General features: G+C 34.9%; 1 protein-coding gene across 2 annotated transcripts in view; it reads right to left on the bottom strand.

Moving 5' to 3' along the window:
- NCAM2 (neural cell adhesion molecule 2) overlaps nucleotides 1-26,036 on the bottom strand; it is a 522,399-nt gene that overhangs the window by 40,366 nt on the left and 455,997 nt on the right. For both annotated transcript variants that reach the window (XM_081573615.1, XM_081573614.1), the window contains exons 13-15: nucleotides 24,318-24,437; nucleotides 20,272-20,393; nucleotides 3,646-3,826 (exon numbers count right to left, since the gene is read on the bottom strand). In XM_081573615.1, the coding sequence (XP_081429741.1) occupies nucleotides 3,646-3,826; nucleotides 20,272-20,393; nucleotides 24,318-24,437 (423 nt within the window). The remainder of the gene's footprint in view (nucleotides 1-3,645; nucleotides 3,827-20,271; nucleotides 20,394-24,317; nucleotides 24,438-26,036) is intronic.

Here is a 26,036-nt window from a genome sequence, read left to right as displayed (position 1 = left end):
CACGCTCTAGTCTTTTCATCATAAAAGTCCTTCTAACACTGACATTTCCCCTCCTCTGCTCACCTTCATACAAAACTTCTTGAAACCCTTAAATTAACATGGAGTCTACACCTGCTAACTTCCCATACAATCCTCAGCCCATTTCCACCTAATTTCAATCCCCCAAATTTCAGCACAGCTGTAAACAGACTTCACATCTCTTTCAACTGAGTTTCGTTAACCTCTCAGCAGCTTCTGGAGGGGCAAATGTGATTGATAACTTTTCTTCTGGAAATATGACTGACTCTTAACTTCCAAGATATTACAGCCTTGTGTTTTTCCAGGAACTCTATGACATCTTAGTCTCATTGGGGGTGGGTGGGGCTGCTTTCCTCTTCACGTATATTACAGTTCCCTGGGATGCAGTTCTTAACACTCTTATTATTCTTCAATAACTCAACAAGCACCCCGTGAATACTGATGCTGTACCAGACACCCTTCTAGGTACTGGGAAGCACTTATGAGTATCACAGACATCAGTTATTTTTCATAGAGCATAGACATTACTCACCATGTGGTTTTATCCCCACACAGGCCTAAATACCAGTCACTATTAAGGCTGACAACATCATAGTGTATGTTTCCAAGTTGTGGCTGTCTTCTCATCTCCATACACACCTATCTAACATCTATTTGACATTTTAAACTTAATGAATGTTGAACTGATCTTCTGTTTGATTTTTATTCAAAAAATCCTGCTCTGTTTATAAGATTTTTTACCTGCAGAAATGATACCAACAACACTAGAGTTGCCCAAGCAAGAAACTCAAAATCATCAATATCTACTGAATCCACTCTGTTAAATAGGCAGGTTAGTGTAGATCTAAAGTGTGCCTGGAATTTATTCAATGTTTTCATTTCTTTTCTTTTTTTTTTTTTACTGTAACCACATTTTTTTTAAAGCATTCATGTTCATCCATCTCTTGCTTCTACCAAGATGAACAAGATTAATCTGTCTAAAATGTCTATATGTTCATATAATTTCCCTGCTTCAGATGATTTCTTATGACTTTCAAGATCTGTTTTAAAATTATTCACATGGTTTTCAGAAGATTTTGGATTATATAGATCACAGGTCGCTCTGAATCCTTATTTTTGTACACACACCTCCAGGTTCTTTTCCATCCATGCTTTTTCTAGATCTTAAAGCAAATCAAATTCTTCTTCTTCTTTTTTTTTTTTTCCCTTCAGAAACTTCTATCTTTCCCTGAAAGGCTCACTCTCTACAAGTTTCTTTCAGAAAATCACTTTCCAAGGGAATCCTTTCTTAACCCTCATCTAACTCTATAAACTAGCTACACTTGCCAAAGGATCTCCTGGCAGCATATTGCACCTGTATATCTTAGTTGTAATTACATGGTGGTAATTCTAACTCTTGGTTTATGTCTATCTTCCCTCTAGATTGTACAGTCATTGAGTACAGGAGCCAGTTTCATACTTTTCACAGATCATTTCTCTGTACATCACAGTACTTTTCACAAAGCAAGGCCCTAATAAATACCTGGAATGAATGAATGAATAAATCTTAACATTGCAGAACAAGAAACTAGTATAGAGATTAGGAAATACGCATCAAGAGAAGCTAAATGACATGAGCAAAGTTCAAACTATAAATTGTTTTCCTTCTAGGCAATGCTTGCAAACTGACTTTCCAAAATAGAAATAAAAGTTTTTATAGTAAATGCATCATAGCATACTTTACTTATTTCTGTGCCAGATATATATATGTTACATATACGTACACACACACACATATATATATATACACACACATATATAGTCTGTCTTTATTTACTTTTTGGTTAATACGTACTATCCATTTTATTAACAACAGTATCTTATAAAATAGCATAGCAAGAACTCTGGGAATATAATGTAACCTGCCTGAAATCTATTTATTTATTTTTTTACAGTTTGTGTTTTATCTATAAAATATAACCAAAATACTGCCTTTCATTTAATAAAATATTCATTTTTATCTTGATAAAAGTAATTATTCTCTCCAAGTATATGAGCAAAATTAAAGATGTACGAGGATGAATTTCACTCTTGCAATCTTCCTTTGAAGATTCTGACTCAGATTAAGAATCATATTTATATCATGGTCTGATATCTTCATAGAGGATAATTACTACAAATGTAATTCCTTTTAACTGTAGAAGCAGTTATTGATGTTTAAAACTCACAGAAACAACAAACTTGATAGTTCATTCAAACATTCTTCTTATTTAGGTATATCATCTTATAAGGACATGGAATTTGTCATATGATTTAAAGTAGCTCTGATCTTGAACAAATACTTTAACTTCTCAAAACTTTATCTGTAAAATGAGGATAGCTCTTCCTTGCTCACCTCAGATTCAGGAATAAAATGAGGTCATAAACGCAGAAGTACTTTGTAAATTATAAAAAGTGCTGCTACAATATAAGATATCCAGCTATCCATATTATTTTTAGATACTTTCAACTTCCTAATTTCAAGTTATAATTGGAAATACTTATTAATTATGTAATACAAAGCTATGATATAAATTAACTTTAAACTAAGCAATAGTAGTTACTTCTTAATAGAAAGATTATTCTATAAATCTGCTTTCAGTTAGGTCATACCAATTAAATTAACATTAATTTGAAATTATAAGAGGATTAAATAACATGACTAAACTGACAAATTTTATATTTTCTAGCCTCAAAAATATTATGCAATAATACTGATACTCGATTATAATATGACTTAAATAAGTCATGTTTATGAATATGCAGTTCTGATGTCTCATTGATATATAAAAATATATGTGTATATATACATGTATGTATAAAATTTAACATTAAATATAATATGTGAAGGAACAATTAATATTAAAATATGACCAATATAACAAGTCATTGACAGAGTTAACTGAGTCAAGACAAATTCTTGCATATTCACCTTTATAGCATGTATCTGAAAAAAATTTTTGATATATCTTCTACAGATTTTGATGATATCACTAGCATAAATTGATGTAAGCACTATTACCTATTTAAAGTAGTCACCAGTGTTCTGTGGCTACCAATGATGAGTGGCCTAAAACATTTTGAGCTTCTTTGAAACTCTATTCACTGTTCTTTCTAAGGGGTATCTGTGGTTGTTTCTGCCTCATTGTGTCACAGAGTTTATCTTTCCAAACACAACTTGCTTGGTCAGGCATGAATGGGCTCATCATTATCTTTGGCCACATCTCATAAGTGCAGGACTGGGTCCCATGTGTTTGGCAGAGAAGTTTTCTCCTTTATAAAAGCTTTTTCTGGGCTCAAAGAATATTTTTCATGTTGATTTTCAACAGTTTCTTTTACCCTCCAACCTCCCCTTCTGCTCATTCTCTCTCTACCACTTCAACCACTAAAGTCTAAAATTTTCAAAGTGCATTTACAAATGAACCAATCTTTCTGGCAACAGCAATTGAGAAATCATGATTAAGACATGTAAATAACCATGACTAAAATCTAGAATGTATACCTTCTGCTATAAAATTATGTTTTCAATATCAAGAAAAAAATCCAGAAGTGTTATAAAAGACACTCCCGTATTTCTTTTTAGCCTACGAAGGCACATGGTTTGCTTACCTTTAATAATGTTGGGCTTAGGCGGCATGCTGAATTCATAGACTGTTGGTTCTGAATATCCCAATCTATTGGCAGCTGTAATTTGAACTTCATATCCCATTGTCCACTGTAGATGCTCCAAAATAATGTGGTCTTTATTTCCTTGCACTTTTTTCTCTAGCCATTGGTCTTCTTTATCTTTCTGCAAAGTCAATACAAACATATTTTGTAAATACCCATGCACTAAAGTTGTGATCTTTAAAAAAATAATTTATCTTGAAATGGAGTAGGTGGGTTTATTAAAATCAAAAAAGGATAGTTCCTCTTCCACTGGGATAAATTAAGCTATATATAGATGAAGTTATTTCTAAGGTTTTTTTCCCACTAAATATTTAATGCTTTTTAAATTTGCTGAAGAGTGATGATTCATAACTAATACTTGATGATTCAAATGATAATTCACCTCCATTAAGATTTTTTAAAATTTCACATATATTAATTGCTGTTTACCCACTTTGTTGATTATTAATAATTATGTAAATAGGGACTATAAAATACTATATATAGAAAAAGCTTAATATGTCCATTAAAATAATTACCGGAGACTATTGTTTGGGGCACGTGGGAGGAGGTGTGTTAAAAATAAAATCTGGATTTTTTAAATAGATTAAAATTTTAACCATCATTTTTAACACTATGTTTTAGACTTATAATGGAACAACATGCAACAAAAATTATTACCTTTAAATAGGTTACTAGAATAAGAAAATAAAAAATAATATCCTCTTCTTGAACATTCTGCAGTTAAATCCTGATTCTTTTTCTAAAATAAATGTTTTGGACAACATGATATTTGAATTACTGTTTATTTGAAAAAAAATACTATGACTATGACAGTAATCATAATTGAAATAATTTATGGATTAAGATATTTTTAACAATGCAAACATTCAGCCATGCTGTGTGTTAACAATCTGAACACAAGTTAGGTGCTGAAACGGAGATCTCTCTGCTACTGTCCTTCACCTCTATTACAGAAACAAGGGTAGCAGCTGCCTCTGTCCACTTTTATGAGGAAACAATGAGGAAAACTGAGTAAATTATGCATTCAAGGGCATTAAGAATCATAACCACTTAACAAAAGTTAATTAGTATTAAAGAGAAAGTATTTCTATAATGTGTGTGTGTGTTGCTCAGTTGTTTCCGATTCTTTGCAACTCATGGCCTGTAGTCTGTCAGGCTCCTCTGTCCATGGAATTTTCCAAGCAAGAATACTGGAGTGGGTGGCCATTTCCTTCTCCAGGGGATTTTTTTTTTTTTTTTTTTTTTTTGCATTTCTCCTTTTTATTTTTATTTTTTTTTTATAAATTTATTTATTTTAGTTGGGGGCCAATCACTTCACAACATTGCAATAGTTTTTGCCATACATTGACATGAATCAGCCATGGGTTTACATGTGCTCCCCCTCCTGGACCCCCCACCCACCTCCCTCCCCATCCCATCCTTCTGGATCATCCCATTGCCCCGGCCCTGAGCCCTTGTCTCATGCATCGAACATGGAATGGTGTTCTGTTTCACATATGATAATATACATGTTTCAATGCTATTCTCCCAGAACGTCCCACCCTCACCTTCTCCCTCAGAGTCCATAAAATTGTTCCATGCATCTGTGTCTCTTATTCTGTCTCGCATATAGGGTTATTGTTACCATCTTTCAAATTCCATATATATGCATTAGTATACTGTATTGTTGTTTTTCTTTCTGGCTTACTTCACTCTGTATAATGGGCTCCAGTTTCATCCATCTCAGTAGAACCGATTCAAATGTATTTTTTTAATGGCTGAGTAATATTCCATTGTGTATATGTACCACAGCTTCCTTATCCATTCGTCTGCTGATGGACATCTAGGTTGCTTCCATGTCCTGGCTACTGTAAACAGTGCTGCGATGAACATTGGGGTACACGCGTCTCTTTCAATTCTGGTTTCCTCGGTGTATATGCCCAGCAGTGGGATTGCTGGGTCATATGGCAGTTCTATTCCCAGTTTTTTAAGGAATCTCCACACTGTTCTCCATAGTGGCTGTACTAGTTTGCATTCCCACCAACAGTGTAAGAGGGTTCCCTTTTCTCCACACCCTCTCCAGCATTTATTGCTTGTAGACTTTTGGATAGCAGCCATTCTGACTGGTGTGAAATGATACCTCATTGTGGTTTTGATTTGCATTTCTCTAATAATGAGTGATGTTGAGCATCTTTTCATGTGTTTGTTAGCCATCTGTATGTCTTCTTTGGAGAAATGTCTGTTTAGTTCTTTGGCCCATTTTTTGATTGGGTCGTTTATTTTTCGGGAATTCAGCTGCAGAAGTTGCTTGTATATTTTTGATATTAATTGTTTGTCTGTTGCTTCATTTGCTATTATTTTCTCCCATTCTGAAGGCTGTCTTTTCACCTTGTTTATAGTTTCCTTTGTTGTGCAAAAGCTTTTAATTTTAATTAGGTCCCATTTGTTTATTTTTGCTTTTATTTCCAATATTCTAGGAGGTGGGTCATGGAGGATCCTGCTGTGATTTATGTCGGAGAGTGTTTTGCCTATGTTTTCCTCTAGGAGTTTTATTGTTTCTGGTCTTACATTTAGATCTTTAATCCATTTTGAGTTTATTTTTGTGTACGGTGTTAGGAAATGTTCTAGTTTCATTCTTTTACAAGTGGTTGACCAGTTTTCCCAGCACCACTTGTTAAAGAGATTGTCTTTTCTCCATTGAATATTCTTGCCTCCTTTGTCGAAGATAAGGTGTCCATAGGTGCGTGGGTTTATCTCTGGGCTTTCTATTTTGTTCCATTGATCTATATTTCTATCTTTGTGCCAGTACCATACTGTCTTGATGACTGTGGCTTTGTAGTAGAGCCTGAAGTCAGGCAGGTTGATTCCTCCAGGGGATCTTTTCAATCCAGGGATAGAAGCCACGTCTCTTACATCTCCTGCATTGGCAGGCAGATTCTTTACCACTAGTGTCACCTGGGAAGCCTTGTTTCTATAATAGCTATACAGAGTTGAAATGATATTTTCTAAAATCACATATCTAATCACATATCTAATAATCCATCACTGCAATTGAAAACTCTCAATTTATCAGAATTTTAACTATAAATATACTGTAACCTGGCCATAATGATAGATAGGTATATAGACAGATCAACAGATCCATTGATTGATTCTTATTTAACCTCAGAGCTCAGTCTAGTATTACTTAATTTTGAGCCAATATTTTACAATGTTACTTGACTAGAAAAAATGATAAGGTTTTCTACATTTATGGTGAAAATTGAGGATTTATTATCTAAAATCAAATTGTGGAAGTTAAATTCATGATTGCATTAAATTGACAGTATCAATAATACAAATATGAAGTATCCTTCAAAAGGACATAAGACTTCATTACAGCATTGGTACCATACTAAGATTCTCTTTTCTTTATAATTATTTTTGGTTCTGCAGAACTTTTATTATAAAGGAAATCAGTTGGTCTCTTTTATTGTTTCATCTAAAATTGGAGATATTACTCCCCTCCCCACAGTGAGGCCAGGGACTTTAGACAAGCATTTAGAATTATCATATAAACAAGGGGTATATTCCCTTGCTTTTAAGACTTATAAATCAATTTATTAGACTAGGCTGGTGTCCGGTGTTATAAAGTGTACTGGAAATGCCATTGGAAAACAACAATTAGGACTAGAAAACTTTGCAACTCATCTAAGCCACTAAATGACTAGTAAATTTAAGGAAGGATCCTAGGTGTGCTTTTTAAGTGTTTGGGACAACTGTATCATTAGCCATGATTATCCCAACATCTGCTTTTTCATCATTCATTCATCAATTATTCAGTCTTTAGTAGGATAGTGAGACTGTTCTAGAACTATGAACACAATAGTTAGCAAGAATGTACAACACTTATTTCAGAGTTTACAAACCAGCACAGAAGGAGGATATGAAGTCTGAAAAACAAGGTGTTTTGTGAGTATATATTAATAACAGGAAGGATTAAGAGAGTCCAGGAACCAGGAAGGTTTTCTTGGGGGAGGTAATGTCAACTTAATAGGAAATAAGAAATTCTAGTTCCTTTTCATTCTTGCTCACTGAGTTAATGAAGATGTGATTCCTTCACAGAAGGTTTAAATTGCAAAAATAGGCACAATGATTGAAAACCTCAGAAAGATGCAGAACCACTAGGAGATGCAAAAATAGCCACTATACATTTATTGTTATAGGTATTGACCAAAAAAAAAAAAAAGCTACGAAAATCTCCACTCACAAGTAATTTTAGATCATATATGATACATGACCTATAAACACAAACATATATATACAGACACATAAAATACATATAAAATATTTGATACATTATAAATTGTACGTACACACATAATCAGAGAGGACAAGGTGAGAAGTAGGAAGACTGAAGAGTTAGATAAGGAAAAAGGTTACACAAAGCGGTAGAGACTAGCCCCAGTGGGCATCCCCTTACCCAATAATACAGTATAAATTCTATTTAATTATGAAATATTGGTGAAAGTCAGTATTTGTGTGGAAATTCAGAGTTGAGTTTTGTTTTGGATCTGAATGGAGATGCAGGAGAAAGAGCCAGAAAATAAGCCAGCAGCTGATATCTGGATTACCCCAGGATACAGATTATTATTCAGAAGGATGAATAGGCTTCATATCCTTTAGGTAATCTTCCAAAAATATTTCTGAGAATTGAGCATTTGAAGTGAAACTTCCAGATCAGTCCAAGACAGACTGATAGACTTTTAAATCACCAATCACTTAACTCTCAATTGTTGAGGCTCTAAATATAATGAATTAAAAGCCCTTCCATCATTTTAGATAGTGGGACTGATGGCCTAAAGGAACCAAAAGGAGCTCTAATATTTTTCCCAATTTAAATCAATTTCATTTTCCATTCACCATTAGACAAGGAGGTTTTTTAATCCCTTAATTGCTATTCCTAGGGAATAGGGAAAATATAAAGTGGGTGTTACCAAATACTCCCCTAGGCATCAACATCTCATTTATGCCTTTGTAGAGTGCCTGATTTACAAAATTTAAATGCCAAGGGAACAATTTAAGATAATCTAGTTGCAAAACATTCCCGTAGGTAATTTAATGAGATGATTTCCTGAATAGAGCTATTATTAATAAGCCAATTAAAAATTGAAGGACAGCTACTAAAAAAAAATGGTCATTTTACTTTGATACAGCTTCTCTTAAGCAATCCTTTTTGTCAAATCATAGGCAGCAGAGCCATATGACAGTTAAGGGGACTCTTTAAAAGTTATTCTAAAATCATAATATCAGTAAATAGATATCAGTTGTAACGTCTCCCTTTTCATTTTCTAATTTTATTGATTTGAGTCTTTTCCCCTTCCCCCTCTCCACCCCCCTTTCTTTCTTTCTTTCTTTTTTTTTTTTTTGATGAGTACGGCCAAAGATATATTGATTTAATTTATCTTCTAAAGGAACTGGCTTTTAGTTTCATTGGTATTTGCTATTGTTTTCTTATCTCTATTTCATTTATTTCTGCTCTGATCTTTATGATTTCTTTCCTTCTACTAACTTTGGGTTTGCTTGTTCTACTTTCTCTAATTGCTTTAGCAGTAAGGTTAGGTTGCTTAATTGAGAGATTTCTTATTTCCTGAGGTAAGATTGTATTGCAATAAACTTCCCTCTTAGAACCACCTTTGCTGTGTCAAATAAATTTTGAATAACCAACTGATTTCAGAGTTTCAAAGAACAGCAAGGAGAGATAAGAAAGCCTTCTTAGTGAAAAATGCAAGGAAACAGAGGAAAACAGTAGAATGGGAAAATCTTGAATCTCTTCAATAAAATTAGAGATACCAAGGGAATATTTCTATCAAAGATGGGAAAAATAAAGGACAGAAACGGCAAAGACCTAACAGAAGAGGAAAAGATTAAGAAGTGGTGGCAAGGATATACAGAACTATATAAAAAAAGATATTAATGACCCAGATAACCACAATGGTGTGGTCATTCACCTAGAGGCAGACATCCTAGAATGTGAAGTCAAGTGGGCCTTAGGAAGCATTACTAAGACCAAAGTTAGTGGAGGTTATGGAATACCAGCTGAGCTATTTCAAATCCTAAAAGATGATGCTGGTAAAGTGGTATACTCAATATACAGGCAAATGTGGAAATCTCAGCAGTGGCCAAAGGATTGGAAAAAGTCAGTTTTCATTCTAATTCCAAAGAAGAGCAACCAAAGAACATTCAAACTACTGAACAAGTGTGCTCATTACACATGCTAAAAATGTAATGCTCAAAATATCTCAAGCTAGGCTTCAACAGTATGTGAATCAAGAACTTACAGATGTACAAGCTGGATTTAGAAAAGGGAGAGGAACTCGAGATCAAATTGCCAATATCCTTTGGATCACAGAAAAAGCAAGGGAATTCCAGAAAAACTTCTACTTCTGCTTCATTGACAATGTTAAAGCCTCTGACTGTGTGGATCACATAAACTGTGGACATTTTTAAAGAGATGGGAATACCAGAACACCTAACCTGCCTCCTGAGAAACCTGTATGCAGGTCAAGAAGCAACAGTTAGAACTGGACATGGAACAACAGACTGGTTCCAAATAGGAAAAGGAGTACATCAAGGCTGTATATTGTCACCCTGCTTATTTAACTTCTTTGCAGAGTGCATCATGCAAAATGTTGGGCTGGATGACTCACAGGCTGGAACCAAGATTGCTGGGAGAAATACCAATAACCTCAGATATGCAGATGATACCACCCTTATGGCAGAAAGCAAAGAAGAACTAAAGAGAATCTTGATGAAGATTAAAGAGGAGAGTGAAAAAGTTGGCTTAAAGCTCAACATTCAGAAAACTAAGATCGTGGCATCCGGTCCCATCACTTCATGGCAAATAGATGGGGAAACAGTTGAAACAGTGGCTGAATTTATTCTGGGGGGCTCCAAAATCACTGCAGATGGTGACTGCAGCCATGAAATTAAAAGACGCTTACTACTTGGAAGGAAAGTTATGATCAACCTAGACAGCATATTAAAAAGCAGAGACATTACTTTGCCAACAAAGGTCTGTCTAGTCAAGGCTATGGTTTTTCCAGTAGTCATGTATGGATGTGAGAGTTGGACTGTGAAGAAAGCTGAGCACCGAAGAATTGATGCTTTTGACCTGTGGTGTTGGAAGAGACTCTTGAGAGTCCCTTGGACTGCAAGGAGATCCAACCAGTTCATCCTAAAGGAGATCAGTCCTGGGTGTTCATTGGAAGGACTGATGTTGAAGCTGAAACTCTAATACTTTGGCCACCTGATGCAAAGAGCTGACTCATTTGAAAAGACCTGGGTGCTGGGAAAAGATTGAGGGCAGGAGGAGAAGGGGATGACAAAGGATGAGATGGTTGGATGGCATCACAGACTCAATGGACATGATTCTGGGTAAACTCCAGGAGTTGGTGATGGACAGGGAGGCCTGGTGTGCTGCCGTTATTGGGGTCGCAAAGAGTCGGACACGAATGAGCGACTGAACTGAACTTATGGTTTTTCCAGCAGTCACTAACAGATGAAAGGGTTGGACTATAAAGAATGCTGAATGTTGAAGAATTGATGTTTTTGAATTGTGGTGCTGGAGAAGACTCTTGAGAGTACTTTGGACTGCACGGAGATCAAACCAGTTGATCCTAAAGGAAATCAGTCCTGAATATTCATTGAAAGGACTGACACCAAAGCTGAAGCTCCAATAGTTTGGCCACCTGATGCAAAGAGTTGACTCACTGGAAAACACCCTGATGGTAGGAAAGAGTGAGGGCAGGTGGAGAAAGAGATGACAAAGGGTGGTATGGTCGATGGCATCACTGACTAAATGGACATGAGTTTGAACAAACTCTGAGAAATGGTAAAGAACAGGAAAACCTGGTGTGCTGCCGTCCATGGTGTTTCAAAGAGTTGGACACCACTTAGCAGCTGAATAACAACATAGATTTTGTATAGTCCTGTTGTCATTTCTTTCGTTGTAATTTCTTTCTAAACATTTTTTTATTTCTTCTTTGTTACAAGGAAGCATCACCTAACACTGGTCACAATGGCCATCATTAAAAAAAAAAAAAGCTACAAACAATGAATGCTGGTAAGGGTGTGGAAAAAAGAGAGCTTAGCTATACTTTCAGTGGGAATGCAAATTGGTAAAGCCAATTGGGAGAACAGTACAAAGATCCCTTAAAAAACTAAAAATACAGCTACGATGTCATCCATCAATCCCCCTTCTGGGCATATATCAGAAGAAACACATAATTTGAAAAGATATATGCACCTTAAAGTTCACCACAGCACTATTCATAATATCCAGCACATAGAAGCAACCTAAACGTCCATCAACAGAGAATAAAGATTTGGTGTGTGTGCTCACTCTCTCTATTGTGTCTGTCTGTTTCCTACCCCATGGACTGTGGCCCGCCAGGCTCTTCTTTCCATGCAATTTCCCAGGCAAGAATATGGGAGTGAGTTGCCATTTCCTACTCCAGAGGATCTTCCCTACCTAGGGATTGAACCCACGTGTCTTGTGTATCCTGCATTGGAAGGTGGATTCTTTACCACTGTGCCACCTGGGAAGCCCAAAGATGTGGTACATATACACAGTGGGATATTACTCAGCCATAAAAAAAGAATGAATTAATGCCATTTGCAGCAACATGGATAGATTTAGATATTATCATACTGAGTGAATAGTTCAGATAGAAAAAGAGACATCTCCTATGATATCGCTTATATATGGAATCTAAAAGATAGTGCAAGTAAATCTATTTAAAAATTGTAAGTCACTGATGTAGAAAACAGCTTATGGTTATGAGGGGCATAAAGGAGGAGAGAGGGATAAATTGGGAGATGGGATTGTCATACAGGCACTACTACATACAAAATATATAATATAATAAGAAACTACTGTAGAGCACAGGGAACACTACTTAATTCTCTGTAAAAATATTAATATTTAGGGAAAGATTTGCCATCATCTGTATAGAGAGGTGATTGAAGGAGAGATAGAGAGGGTCTTGGCTTTGTTATTTATGGACTTGACTTGCTATTCCTTGACTGTTTTTATTCATAATGAGAAATCCACTAAGTTTCTTTTCAAAGTCTCAGAATATATAAGGTCAATATCATCTTAAATAAAAGCTGAATAATTTTGAAAGGGAAGGCCAACAGTTGCGGTGAGCTCCTACTAACGATTAATATTAAAGTTCCTGTGATTCCAATGTGTTTCAATTTAAGATTTTGTGTTCTCGTGCAAGGCATCTTTGGACTCCTGGACTTCCTGGTACTTGTATGACTTATAGAAGGCTCAGAATCTTCTGAAGTTCTGCTTGATGCTCTGAATATGAGAGGTGAATTAGCAATCTGGATAATTTATAGACACACACACACACACACACACAAATACATACACATTCCACTGTGACTGGGAAAGATGTAAGGTTTGGAAGTTTTTAGGAGAGTTTCAGGTTCTAACCCCCTTTTAAGTATTATTATAGCTGATTTAAATTGCCTTTCTTTCAGGTACTGAAGCTTGGTGAATTTTTTTAAATTGGACTCTACTTTATGTATTCCTACTCTCCATCATCCAGGTACATCTTGAGGGAAAAATAAGTTCTAATTTTTCCTATTCATCACCTTCTATGTTCTCACATTTCACAAAAATTCACACAGTGAAAGTTTTTTACCCTTATATTTAGTATTTCTTGTATTTATTAATCTAGATACAGGATCATTTATAATATCACAACATAGACCAACTTATTCATCGAGTCATCAATGTACTTATTTATTCAGACAACAAGTCTATTTGATGCTATCAATACAAGGGTGATTACAAATCATTATTTTCACTAGTAGCAAAGAAAAAAATACCCAAAAAAGTTTAGGACACTTTAATGTCCATAGCTATTCAATGGTTGAAAATATTTCAAAATGTAACTGTATGGCTTTAAATAAATGCCAATATACATACCTAAATATAATTAAATCTACAAATTAGTTATTAGCAAACTATTTACGATTGATTACAAAATAACTTCTCTCAATAGTAAAATCTCAATTCTACTTATTTATTATTTTAATACTTTTTTCAAAATTATCTTTTTTCCCCTATGGCCATTGAGATACTTAGTCAGGCTTAAGAAGGTCAATTATGACCTAGAAACCTATGCTAGAGCAGTGTCGCTGGTCCCCAAAGTATATTCCTCAAAATTGATGTTATGCTATGAATTTTATATAACCATTCTTAGCTCAGGCAATTTTTTTAATTTACCAAAATTAAGTGATAGTTAGGATCTGATACCTATCATCCAGTTTGAAAAGTGAAAAACTGATGAAAGTATATAAAAAACACTTATTAAATTATGTAGAGTTTTATTAACACTACAATGTGAAGTAGGTAAAAATATTCTGTACATGAAATGACTGCTTAATTTTTCTATACAGATCGTGACATTAATGTTTGTCTTTATTTTCCAAATATATTGTTTAATCTCACTGACTTATTAGAGATGTCAATTTTCACAAAGGGTCCATGGAGACATCTATCTGTTTTTATTACCCTAGTTCTGTTCTAATAAATTCTGTCTTCTTAATAGGCCACTGAACAAAGTTGTGTGGTGAGTAGCCACAAGTTTCTCCAGGAGATCATCACAACCCAGGGATCAAACCCAACCAAGTCTCCTGCATTGCAGGCAGATTCTTTACCATCTAAACCACCAGGGAAGCCCCCTCTATCTACTAGAAGACAATATATAGTAATATGTTTCTTGATTCATTATCTATAGGATGTTAAACATTCTGTATATTACAATATTATTGGTCTTCCTGTTCCAGTGAAAGGCAGGTGTAAATACTCAGATATGATATCTTCTATAAGTCAGCACTTACATAAGGTATGTACTATATGCATTGTGTTGTTCCTAGATTATAAAACACATAGTCCTGTGCACAGGAGAGTTGAAAGGTAGGGTCAAAGAAGCAATCAAGTAAAAATCATAAACATGTTCCTTACTTTCTGAATTTACCTATTTAATTTCCCTATAGGCTGTCCAATTAAAAAATCCATTGCATATAGCTAAATAAAATTTCAAGTTGTTCAACTGCTCTTTACTCCATTGTGGAATTCATTCATTTTGAGGAACTAATATTAGTAGATGAAATGGCTTGGAATCATACAAAGAAAAGAGATAACTAAGCTATTTTTAAAATAGTTATTATTTCAATACAAGTGCAAATGTCAAGGCAAATACTGCTACACATTTAGTGACCTTATTTTGAACATGTAAGTTTTTAACATGAAAAGTGACCTTTGAGAAAGAAAATGTGGAGAAAATTATTTCTTCTGAAGATGGAATATTGTTTAACCACATGAATATAACTTTATACTGAAATTTTGAATTTGCGATTGGACCTGCAGAGTATGATATATGCAGGATGGAGGAGGTGGTAAAGGGAGGGAAAGAAAAACAGGGATATGGAGATTATATTAGTGTTTTGAAGTACAAGGCATGTGTGCATTGTCAGTCACTACTCAGTCCTGTCTGACTCTTTGTAACCCCATGGACTGTAGTGTGCCAGGCTCTTCTGTCCATGGAATTCTCCAGGCAAGAATACTGGAGTGGATTGCCATTTCCTTCTCCAGGGTATCTTCTCAACTCAGGGATCAAAACTTTACATTTCTGGAGTCTCCTTCATTGGCAGGCAGATTCTTTACCTCTGCGTCACCTGGGAAACCCATACAAGGTATGCCACTAAATGATTTGGTAAAGATGATGTGAATCAGAATGGCTGTATTTGGAGGCAAAGTAGATAGGCAAGCTGAGTTAAGAGAGGAGAGTGGTTGAGGAGTCAATATAATCTCTGTAGGCATATTTAAATTCAGCCCTTACTGTTGCAAAATTGTTTCTGACTATAGATTCATGTTTTGTTCCCCATTGACACTCATGACTAAGTAATTCAAATTCTGTAAGTTTCAGTGTGTCCATTTAAAACTGTCAGAAAATGTCATTTTATATATGATTATATATTTTTCTGGTTTTTTTTTTTTTTTTGATCTAAAAGTTAGCAATACCTTCCTTGTAATACAAAGGGTGTGAGGAATTACTTTTACAAATCTTACCATAGAAGCCCAATTTCCTTAATAAAGTAGTGTTGTCTGCTAAAACACCAGCAGGCTTTAGTGTAGTAACCCAGTAATCTATTATTAGTCAATTATTGCTTTGTTAAAATTATGCTAACAATCATTTCAATTATGATCTTTAAAAAGAGACCTATGAATTTTGGTAGTTATAACCCGTTGGACAGTGAAAATTAAGAGTAAGTATGGAAGGGGAAAACATGTACATCCATGGTGGATTCACGTCAATGTATGGCAAAACAAATACAATATTGTAAAGTTAAAAAATAGATAAATAAACTAATTTAAAAAAAGAGTAAGTATATGGTGATGAAAGGTATGGCTATGAGAAATGAGATGGAATTGAGGAAGAACTAAAACTTTCTTTTATTGTCAAAGTAAACTTACATATTGAGTAAATAGGCAAAAGCAGGACATTGTTAATACTAGGTTGGTTGGGGGTTGGGTGAGGAAAAAGTGAAAAATAATGGAAGCTAGAAATTTACTGAAAGAAAAAAAAAACAAAAAACTTGTGTTGCTCAAATCTCAATCTGAGTCACATCAACTATGTATAAAGGTAAAATACCTTGATGACCACAGTAAATTTGAATCTCTAAAAATTTTCTAGTCTTATTATACTTAATACTATACTTATTTGTGTCCATGTATGTTTCACACATAACTTCTCACAAAACTAATTCTAATCTACATTAAGGAAAGGACAATACATTTTGGCAGCATTTTAAATGGCAATTTATATTTTCAAATATATATATATATATATATTTCCCTTTGAATGTCTATTTTCATTTTGTGAATCTTATTGGTTGACAACATTTAATTTTAGACCTCAGTTCAACCTCTTAAATTTCTGATTGATATCCCCTTCCCAGGATCTCTCTCTGTTGCAGGTTTCATGCTAAGGATGATGGACAGCTATGTGTGTCTTATGGCTAATCTGCTATGGAGGCTCCACGCCCCTATTCCAAAACAACTCTGAATAGCTCACTTGTTTCTCTCATTCTGATGGTATCTTAGTAGTCAAGTCCGTTTTTTGGTTATTCTTACTTGGCCATCTGGAAACTCTTTGAAAGTGAAACAGTCTCTCTGTAAGTGTACAGATATAGTAATACTCTAATGAACATTTTTGGTTTCAAATACTTGCAATGGAGTAAGTGGGGTTGGGAGATGCTACACATACTGTAGTGGGTGGTTGAGTTCTGGATGGCCCACTGTCATGCACCCAAAGTGCCAATAGTGTGTCTTTTTAGATATATAGGATTTATGACAGACAGCATGGCTATAGACTAAATTATGTATACCCCCTCATATTAATATGTTAAAGTTCTAGTCCCCATGTGATTCTATTAGGAAATGTAGCCTTTAAAGAGGTAATTAAGCTTACATAAGGTCCTTAGGATGGAGTCCTAATCCAAAAGGACTTATATTTTCATAAAAAGAGGAAGAAACACTAGAGATGTGTGCACACAGGAAAAAAAAGGCCATGTGAAAACACAACAAGAAGGTAGCCAATTACCAAGCCAAGGAGATAAGCCTCAGGAAAAATGAACCTACTGACACCTTGATCTTGGACTTCCAGACTCCATAACTGTGAGAAAACACATCTGTGTTGCTAAAGCCACTTGGTCTGTATCATGTTGTTATGGTAGCAGATTAATATAGCCTTTATAATGAGAAAGGTAATTAACAGTATGTTGAAGATGCCAATGCTTAGCTGACCCACCTCCCAGATATAATACATTTCATTTAGTGATAGTCATAAGCCATATTCTATCTAATGAGACATAATTCTAATTCTGCTTGATGGAGCTTTTGAAAACTGTGTAGAATTTGCTGGAAAAACAAATTCATCTTAAACAGCTTGTTGCTCCTTTTCTTCCTTTTGCTTTCTTCATGTTCTAAATGGAGATGTGCGGCCAACATCTTAGTATACAATATAATCTATATGAAGACAAAAGCCAGCATGCTAAGGATGAAAGAACATAAGGAAAAGCAATTTGTATGTTTGACTGTATAGCTGAACAAAATCATATTATTCCTCAAATATACAAGCTATGTAATAAAAAGCCACTAATAGATGAAGAAAAGATATAATCTGAAATCACATTTGCTATCGTCAATTGGAATTAATGATTCTGGTTAAACTCAATAAAACATTTGTGCTTTTTCGAATATCAACTCTTTAGACAGCCAAGCATAGCTTTTAGTTTTAGGTAGAAATTACACATACACAGAGTACTTTAAACATATTTTTACAACTTACTGAATTTCTGAGTTCATCATGGGATTTTATTGAGGTTATCTATAAGTTCTTACCGTCCATCTGTATTTTGCATCATAAATTTTTCTGGGTACAATGGTTGGCCACAATCTGCATTCAAGTTCTTTTCTCCCAGTTTAATTCCACTAATTTCTTTTAAGCCTGTGACCCTTACAGAGAGACTGTTTCACTTTCAAAGAGTTTCCAGATGGCCAAGTAAGAATAACCAAAAAACTGGGCTTGACTACTAAGATACCATCAAAATCAGAGAGAAACAAGAGAGCTATTCAGAGTTGTTTTGGAATGGGAGCATGGAGCCTCCATAGCAGATTAGCCATAAGACACACATAGCTGTTCATCATCCCCAGCATGAAACCTGCAACAGAGAGAGGTCCTGGGAAGGGGATATCAATCAGACATTTAAAAGGTTGAACTGAGGTCTAAAATTAAATATTGACATAAGCCACTCAAAATTAAACTCCCTTTTTCCCTACCCTTCAAAATTTAGATGTTTGAATTTAAAAGCAACAATATTATAACTTAGAAAATTGTGGATTTGTGGGAAAATAGTTAAAAATTCATCTACCTACTATTAAGGAACATTTGCACTGTTTTCTAAAATATAATGCACTTGGAAAGTAGTAATAAGTTCAGTAAACATAAGCATGAAGTTGAGACATTATGAAGCTAATCATAAACATTAGTAAGACAGAAGGTAGAAAATTAAATTAAAAATAATACAATCATCTAAATTTCCAAAGTATGCCTGATGTAGCCAAAAAGGGGGGATAATTTTGTAAGAGCACATTACACTGACACCATAAAGCAAATACAAAAATGTCATCATGCCAACTGGAAGCTAGATAAACTTTTAAATTTGGTGTTACACTTCAAAAATTACAAGAAATGAGTAGGTGATATAAATATAAAAAGATGTATGTGAATTAAAAATGATAGCAGCACATGTATTTGAAAAGGAAATAGGCTTAAGGGAACTTACTAAACACACCAAAGTGAATTTTGAAAGGGTAAAAAAGGAAAAAAATAAATAGAATTGATATGCTATTATGAGGATAATCATGTTGCTGTTTAGTCATTAAGTCATGTCTGACTTTTTGCGACCCCATGAACTGTAGTCCACCAGGATCCTCTGTCCATGGGATTCTCCAGGCAAGAATACTGGAGTGGGTTGCCATTTCCTTCTCCAGGGGACCTTTCCGACCCAGGGATTGAATCTGCATCTCCTGCCTTAGGTGGATTCTTTACCACTGAGCCAGGAATAATAATAACCATTAGTAAATAAACTTCACAGAATTTAATATAAAATTGTGTTCCATTTTTAACATATTCCACACTAAATACTCAGCGGTTCTTATAGTAAAGCTGTTAACAGAAATCACCTCTAGTGAAGTTTGGTGTTATATTTCAGATGAAGGTAGAGTCTATCAGGTGACTTTTCCATCATTCTGTAAAACAAGAGATCCTTCATTCCCTATATAGACAACAAGTCCCACGGCAGCTTTGAGTTGTCCAAAATCCCATATTAGTTAGTGGTAATTAAACTTGAAGAAATCTATTCCCTCTTTCTCAAGTTAAATGTGGCCATTATTTGTTAAATGTTGATTAGCGTGATTTATTTTTTATAATCCATTTAAATAGTATTGTACATTGAGTCAATAAAAATTTAATAATTCATAAAAATTAATTATGAAGTAATTTTGAGGTGTGATTTCTTAATCCTACCTAAAGTAACTAAAATTGAAAAGATAGCTTAGTTTGAAGTTACTAAAATCAAGTAGACTGGAAGGTGAAATATTCTGCTAAACTCAGAAAGAAAGGGAAAAATGATATCTCATTTCTGAAAAGTCACTAAGTTTAGAAATCACAAGATGAATACCATGGCAAGAAATGAACAACATGTGATTTAGAAATCACAACATGAACATCATGTTATTTTGATTATGCTTAGGTTTTACGAAAACAAGCAAACATTCTATAATATATAATGATGAATTTCAGCAATGGAAAATTAGCATTTGAATTCCTATGAGAAATGTTTACATTGTTTAACAACAGTGTATTTAATATGCATTTACTTCTGATGTATCTATGAATTTACACAAATTTAATGCAATTTGAAAACACTGTGCAAAACGATAATAAACAGGGTACTTACACTTCTATATTTCACAATGTATTCTAAGATAGGGGCTCCACCATCATCCTGTTTGGTGATACTTAGCTTAAAGCTCTTCCCACTGCTTGGCTGTCCATGTATGGATGGAGGACTCGGTTCACCTATATAAGCAATAGAACATTCTTGATATTTGTACACACTTCATAGAGGTAGAAATACTGCATTTTAATAAAAAAACACAGTCATATAACAAAATGTATAACATCATCCTGTGTTTACCATTTTCTATTTGTCCTTTGTTGTGATATAACTTTTGGTCCTCTTTATATCCATCTGAGAAACAGCAACATTCATAAATCTAGAAGTATCATGCCAAAATTGTGAAATCTCAGAATCATTTATAATGATGAGCAAATGCTCTAAGAATAGAACTCACTGCATTATACAAGCCTTAAGCTTTATATCTTGTATTGATGGCATGTTTATCATTTATTTTTCTAATATAAATTTATGTTGTAAACATTTGTAAATATGTATTATATAAACATATTAAGTCATCAAGCTATCTAAAATATATACCTACCAGGAAATATAATATATTAGCAATTTGTCATCTCCTTTAATGGATATTTTTAAGCTAGATATAAATTTGAATAAAGAAATTTTATAGTACCCAAACAACACATGGGTTTCAAAAATTTTTTAAAATTCTCACTTCATGAAAATACTAACTTTGGTGTTATTCTTCACATGAAGATGGTCTTATAATAAATATAATATTTTTAATATGAACAGAGATCCACAGAAGTGGAAGAGTATTAGCATTAGTGTGAATATACTATGATATGAGATGATTTATATGCTGCTAACATACTATGTTTTCTGTATATAAATTTAAACTTCTGTAAAAAAAATGTACAATAACATCTTAAAAGGATTCAATAAGAGAATATTAGAAAGACTAAATATGAAGAGTGGGGTTGCTGAAGATTATAAGCAGAGAAAGGATAGCTCTCTATTTAATGAGGTTAAGTCATTCTAAGGTCATTTTAGTCAGGAGGTGGGGTTTTGAGTCAAGATCTATTTGCAGTGGTCCTGGTGAAAAAGAGGCACTGAAAAAGACTCTGGCATCAGGAATGGAGAATAGACAACATATCTGATATTTTATGATAACCAACAGAAAAGACTTGGTCATAAATTAAGACAATTATTGCAGTCAATTTGACTGCCCTAACATAAGTATATAATAGGCAGAGCATTGCATAGATTGTCATGCCAAACACTCTCTTCCAATAACACAAGAGAAGAAGCTACACATGGCCATCACCAGATGGTCAATACTGAAATCAGATTGATTATATTGTTTGCAGCCAAAGATGCAGAAGCTCTATACAATCAGCAAGAACAAGACCAGGAGCTGACTGTGGCTCAGATCATGAACTCTTTATTGCCAAATTCATACTTAAATTGAAGAAAGTAGGGAAAACCACTAGACCATTCAGGTATGACCTAAATCAAATCCCTTACGATCATACAGTAGAAGTGACAAATAGATACAAAGGATTAGATCTGATAGAGTGCCTGAAGAACTATGGACGGAGGTTTGTGACATTGTACAGGAGACAGGGATCAGACCACCCCCAAGAAAAAGAAATGCAAAGAGGAAAAATGGTTGTCTGAGGAGGCCTTACAAATAGCTGAGAAAAGAAGAGAAGCAAAAGGTAAAGGAGAAAAGGAAAGATATACCCATTTGAATGCAAAGTTCCAAAGAATAGCAAGGAGAGATAAGAAAGCCTTCTTCAGTGATCAGTGCAAGCAATAGAGGAAAACAATAGAATGGGAAAGACTAGAGATCACTTCAAGAAAATTATAGATAAGGGAACTTTTCATGCAAAGATGGGCATAATAAAGGACAGAAAAGGTATAGACCTAACAGAAGCAAAAGATATTAAGAAGAGGGGGCAAGAATACACAGAAGTACTATACAAAAAAAGATCTTCATGACACAGATAACCATGATGGTGTGATCACTCAACTAGAGCCAGATATCCAGGAATGTGAAGTCAAGGGGCCCTTAGGAAACATGAATTTGAACAAAGCTAGTGGAGGTGATGGAATTCCAGTTGAGCCATTTCAAATCCTAAAAGATGATGTTGTGAAAGTGTTGCACTCAATATGCCAGCAAATTTGGAAAATTCAGCAGTGGCCACAGGGCTGGAAAAGGTCTATTCTCATTCCAATCCCAAAGAAAGGCAATGCCAAAGAATGTTCAAACTACCGCACAGTTGCACTCATCTCACACACTAGCAAAGTAATGTTCAAAATCCTCCAAGCCAGGCTTCAACAGTATGTGAACCAGGAAATTCCAGATGTTCAAGTTGCATTTCGAAAAGGCAGAGGAACCAGAGATCAAACTGCCAACATCCTTTGGATCATCGAAAAAGTGAGAGATTTCCAGAAAAAAATATCTACTTATGCTTTATTGACTACACCAAGTCCTTTGACCATGAGGATCACAACAAACTGTGGAAAATTCTTAAAGAGATGGGAATACCAGACCACCTGACCTGCCTCCTTTGAAATCTGTATATAAATTGAGAAAGGAGTATGTCTAGAGTGTATATTGTCACCCTGATTATTTAACTTATATGCAGAGTACATCATGAGAAATGCTGGACTGGATGAAGCACAAGATGGAATCAAGATTGCCGGGAGAAATATGAATAACCTCAGATATGCAGATGACACCACCCTTATGGCAGAAAGTGAAGAAGAACTAAAGAGCCTCTGGGTGAAAGTGAAAAAGGAGAGTGAAAAAGTTGGCTTAAAACTCAACATTCAGAAAACCAAGATCGTGGCATCTGATCCCCTCACTTCATGGGGAAACAATGAAAACAGTGAGAGATCTTATTTTGGGGGGCTCCAAAATCACTGCAGATGGTGACTAAAGCCATGAAAATGAAAGACAGTTGTTCCTTGGAAAAATGCTATGACCAACCTAGGTAGAATTTTAAAAACATAGACATTACTTAGCCAGCAAATGTCTATCTAGTCAAAGCTATGGTTTTTCCAGTCGTCATGTATGGATGTTAGAAGAATTGATGCTTTTGAACTGTGGTGCTGGAAAAGACTCTTGAGAGTCCCTTGGACTGCAATGAGATCCAACCAGTCCATCCTAAAGGAAATCAGTCCTGAATGTTCATTGGAAGGACCCATGCTGAAGCTGAAACTCCAATACTTTGGCCACCTGATGCAAAGAACTGACTCATTTATTGGTAAAGATCCTGATGCTGGGAAAGATTGAAGGCAGGAGGAGAAGGGGACAACAGAGGATGAGATGGTTGGATGGCATCACTGCCTCTATGGACATGAGCTTGAGTAGGATCTGGGAGTTTGTGATGGACAGGGAAGTCTGATGTACAGTAGTCCAAGAGGTTGCAAAGAGTCGGACACAACTGAGCAACTGAACTGAACTAATGCAAAGATTATATAATGGTGTTTGCTCTGTCACACTCAATTTTCTCATATTTTTAACTTTTTATTCAACATAAAGGAAATCTATACTATTTAAAATTTATCTAATTTTATGTAAATTCAGTTAAACACTCTAAAACAGGATAGTAATGAGAAAGAGGGTTCCGTTGTTATTCTTCTTCTGCAGTCATCATTGCAGTGAATTAATTTAGTGGTGTCTTTTTCTCACACTTAGGGTCTATGTAACCCATGGAATATAGGCAATGGTCATGCTTCAGCAAAATCTAGAATGTTAAATTTGTTGCACAGATACTTTTCTACTCTCTCTTTGAACAGAGATCTGAGCACTACAAACTAACTAATCAGACTGAAAAAGTAAGACACTTTCCTGATTGGAACAAATTTACTGTATATATTGCAGTGCACTTTTTTCCCCTTGCTTCAGAACAAAGTTATTTTTTGTAAGTCTGAGATGCCACCATGTTCTGAACCACTTCAACAAAGACATAATTCACCTTCTCAAAGTGTTGAAATGTCTCCCTGCATTTTAGTATCCCATTTAAGTTGCAAGAAAGAGAATGACAACAGAGAGCAAAACACAGATTACTTACGGACTGGTAATGTTTGGAAAATTTCTATTTTACTATAGTCTCCTTGTCCTTTTCCATTTACAGCTGCAACCCTGATTTCATAAGTTGTATTTGGTTCCAGGTTGCTCAAAACAACCATTGCTAAAAGAAAAAAAAAATATGCCTATGATTAATAAATGTTAATCAGTAAAACAAATCAAACTATTATAAAGTTGAGTGGAATAGTATCACTGAATTAATCTTTCCATGAAATATCTGAAAAGCGTAAGAGCTATACATAAGTGGAAAATGATTTGTGGACAATTGTCTTCTTCATCTCTATTTTAACTTTTTATCCAGATGCAATAACTTTCAAAGGAGAAAATTAATAGTTCCTTTCATGGTACTTACATTCACAAAGTAGAAAATAAAACATTTTTCTTTCATTTTTCTCAATATTCAAGAATAAAAAGGATTTAAATAAAACATCTTTACTGAACGGATCTCAAATATTTTGTCTACTTTAATGAAAGCTAAGATGTGTATTTAATGATCTATATCTTGTACTTTCATGTTAGGATGTTTCAAATCATAATACACCCACTCCCAGCAAACCTCATGTTATACCAGAAATCCACAGAACAGAGAGATGCTGCATCATTCATAGTCCTTCATTATAAATATTACTTGTGAATAAATCATCGAAACTAATATTCTCTTTGAACCTCAGACTGACTTGCTCCAACCTCTTATACACAAACCACAATAAAATATTCAATATCAATCAATAAATAGATGAGTGCTACAGAATTTAGTGGAGATATGGAATTCAATATTTAGAAGTCTGATCTCCAGTATAAGGTGTTTGAGTCATGTCAAAGAAGTGTCACTCAGCCAGTGTTGTAAAAGTGGATCATTTGCTTGATAATCTCAAATCACATCAAATTATTTTAATGCTAGCTTGAAGCCTGTCATCTCTCATATTTCTCTTTGAATTTCTTCTTGAGTATTTACCATACCAGCCCTGGATATAACACAATACAAAGGAGAAGAAAGAATCTGAAAAAGTACAGGCATATAAAATTTTATTAGAAATATTCCCTGGGTCATGATAGTCCTTTTAATTTGCCAGAAGGTTTTAAATACATTTGCAGATTTCAAAATTTTGCATCTTTACAAATACATTGGGTGGAACTAATAAAATTCCATAGTTACCTCTATCCTTACTGCTTTTGCTAAACAGGGTAAAAATTAAAAAGTAGACATGGCAATGCCTTGATGAACCATCCTAAGGAAGTTATGTTTGGTTTACATAATAACTTTAAGTCAAATGTGCAGTCAAATGTGCTCAGTCGCTCAGTCATGTCTGATTCTGTGACCCTATGGACTGTAGCCTGCCAGCCTCCTTTGTCCATGGGATTTTTCCATGGGATTTTCCTGGCAAGAATATAGGCTGCTGCTACTGCTGCTGCTAAGTTGCTTCAGCCTTGTCCAACTCTGTGCGACCCCATAGATGGCAGATCACCAGGCTCCCCCGTCCCTGGGATTCTCCAGGCAAGAACACTGGAGTGGGTTGCCATTTCCTTCTCCAATGCATGAAAGTGAAAAGTGAAAGTGAAGTCACTCAGTCGTGTCTGACTCTTCGAGACCCCATGGACTGCAGCCTACCAGGCTCCTCCGTCCATGGAATTTTCCAGGCAAGAGTACTGGAGTGGGGTTCAATTGCCTTCTCTGGGCAAGAATACAGGACTTCCTCCCAAC

This window comes from Giraffa tippelskirchi, chromosome 2 (assembly GCF_054371585.1).
Source record: "Giraffa tippelskirchi isolate mGirTip1 chromosome 2, T2T-mGirTip1v1.2.pri, whole genome shotgun sequence".
NCBI classification, from domain to species: Eukaryota; Metazoa; Chordata; class Mammalia; order Artiodactyla; family Giraffidae; genus Giraffa; species Giraffa tippelskirchi.
Note: the sequence above shows the minus strand (reverse complement) of the source record. Positions and strands in the feature narration are given on the sequence as shown.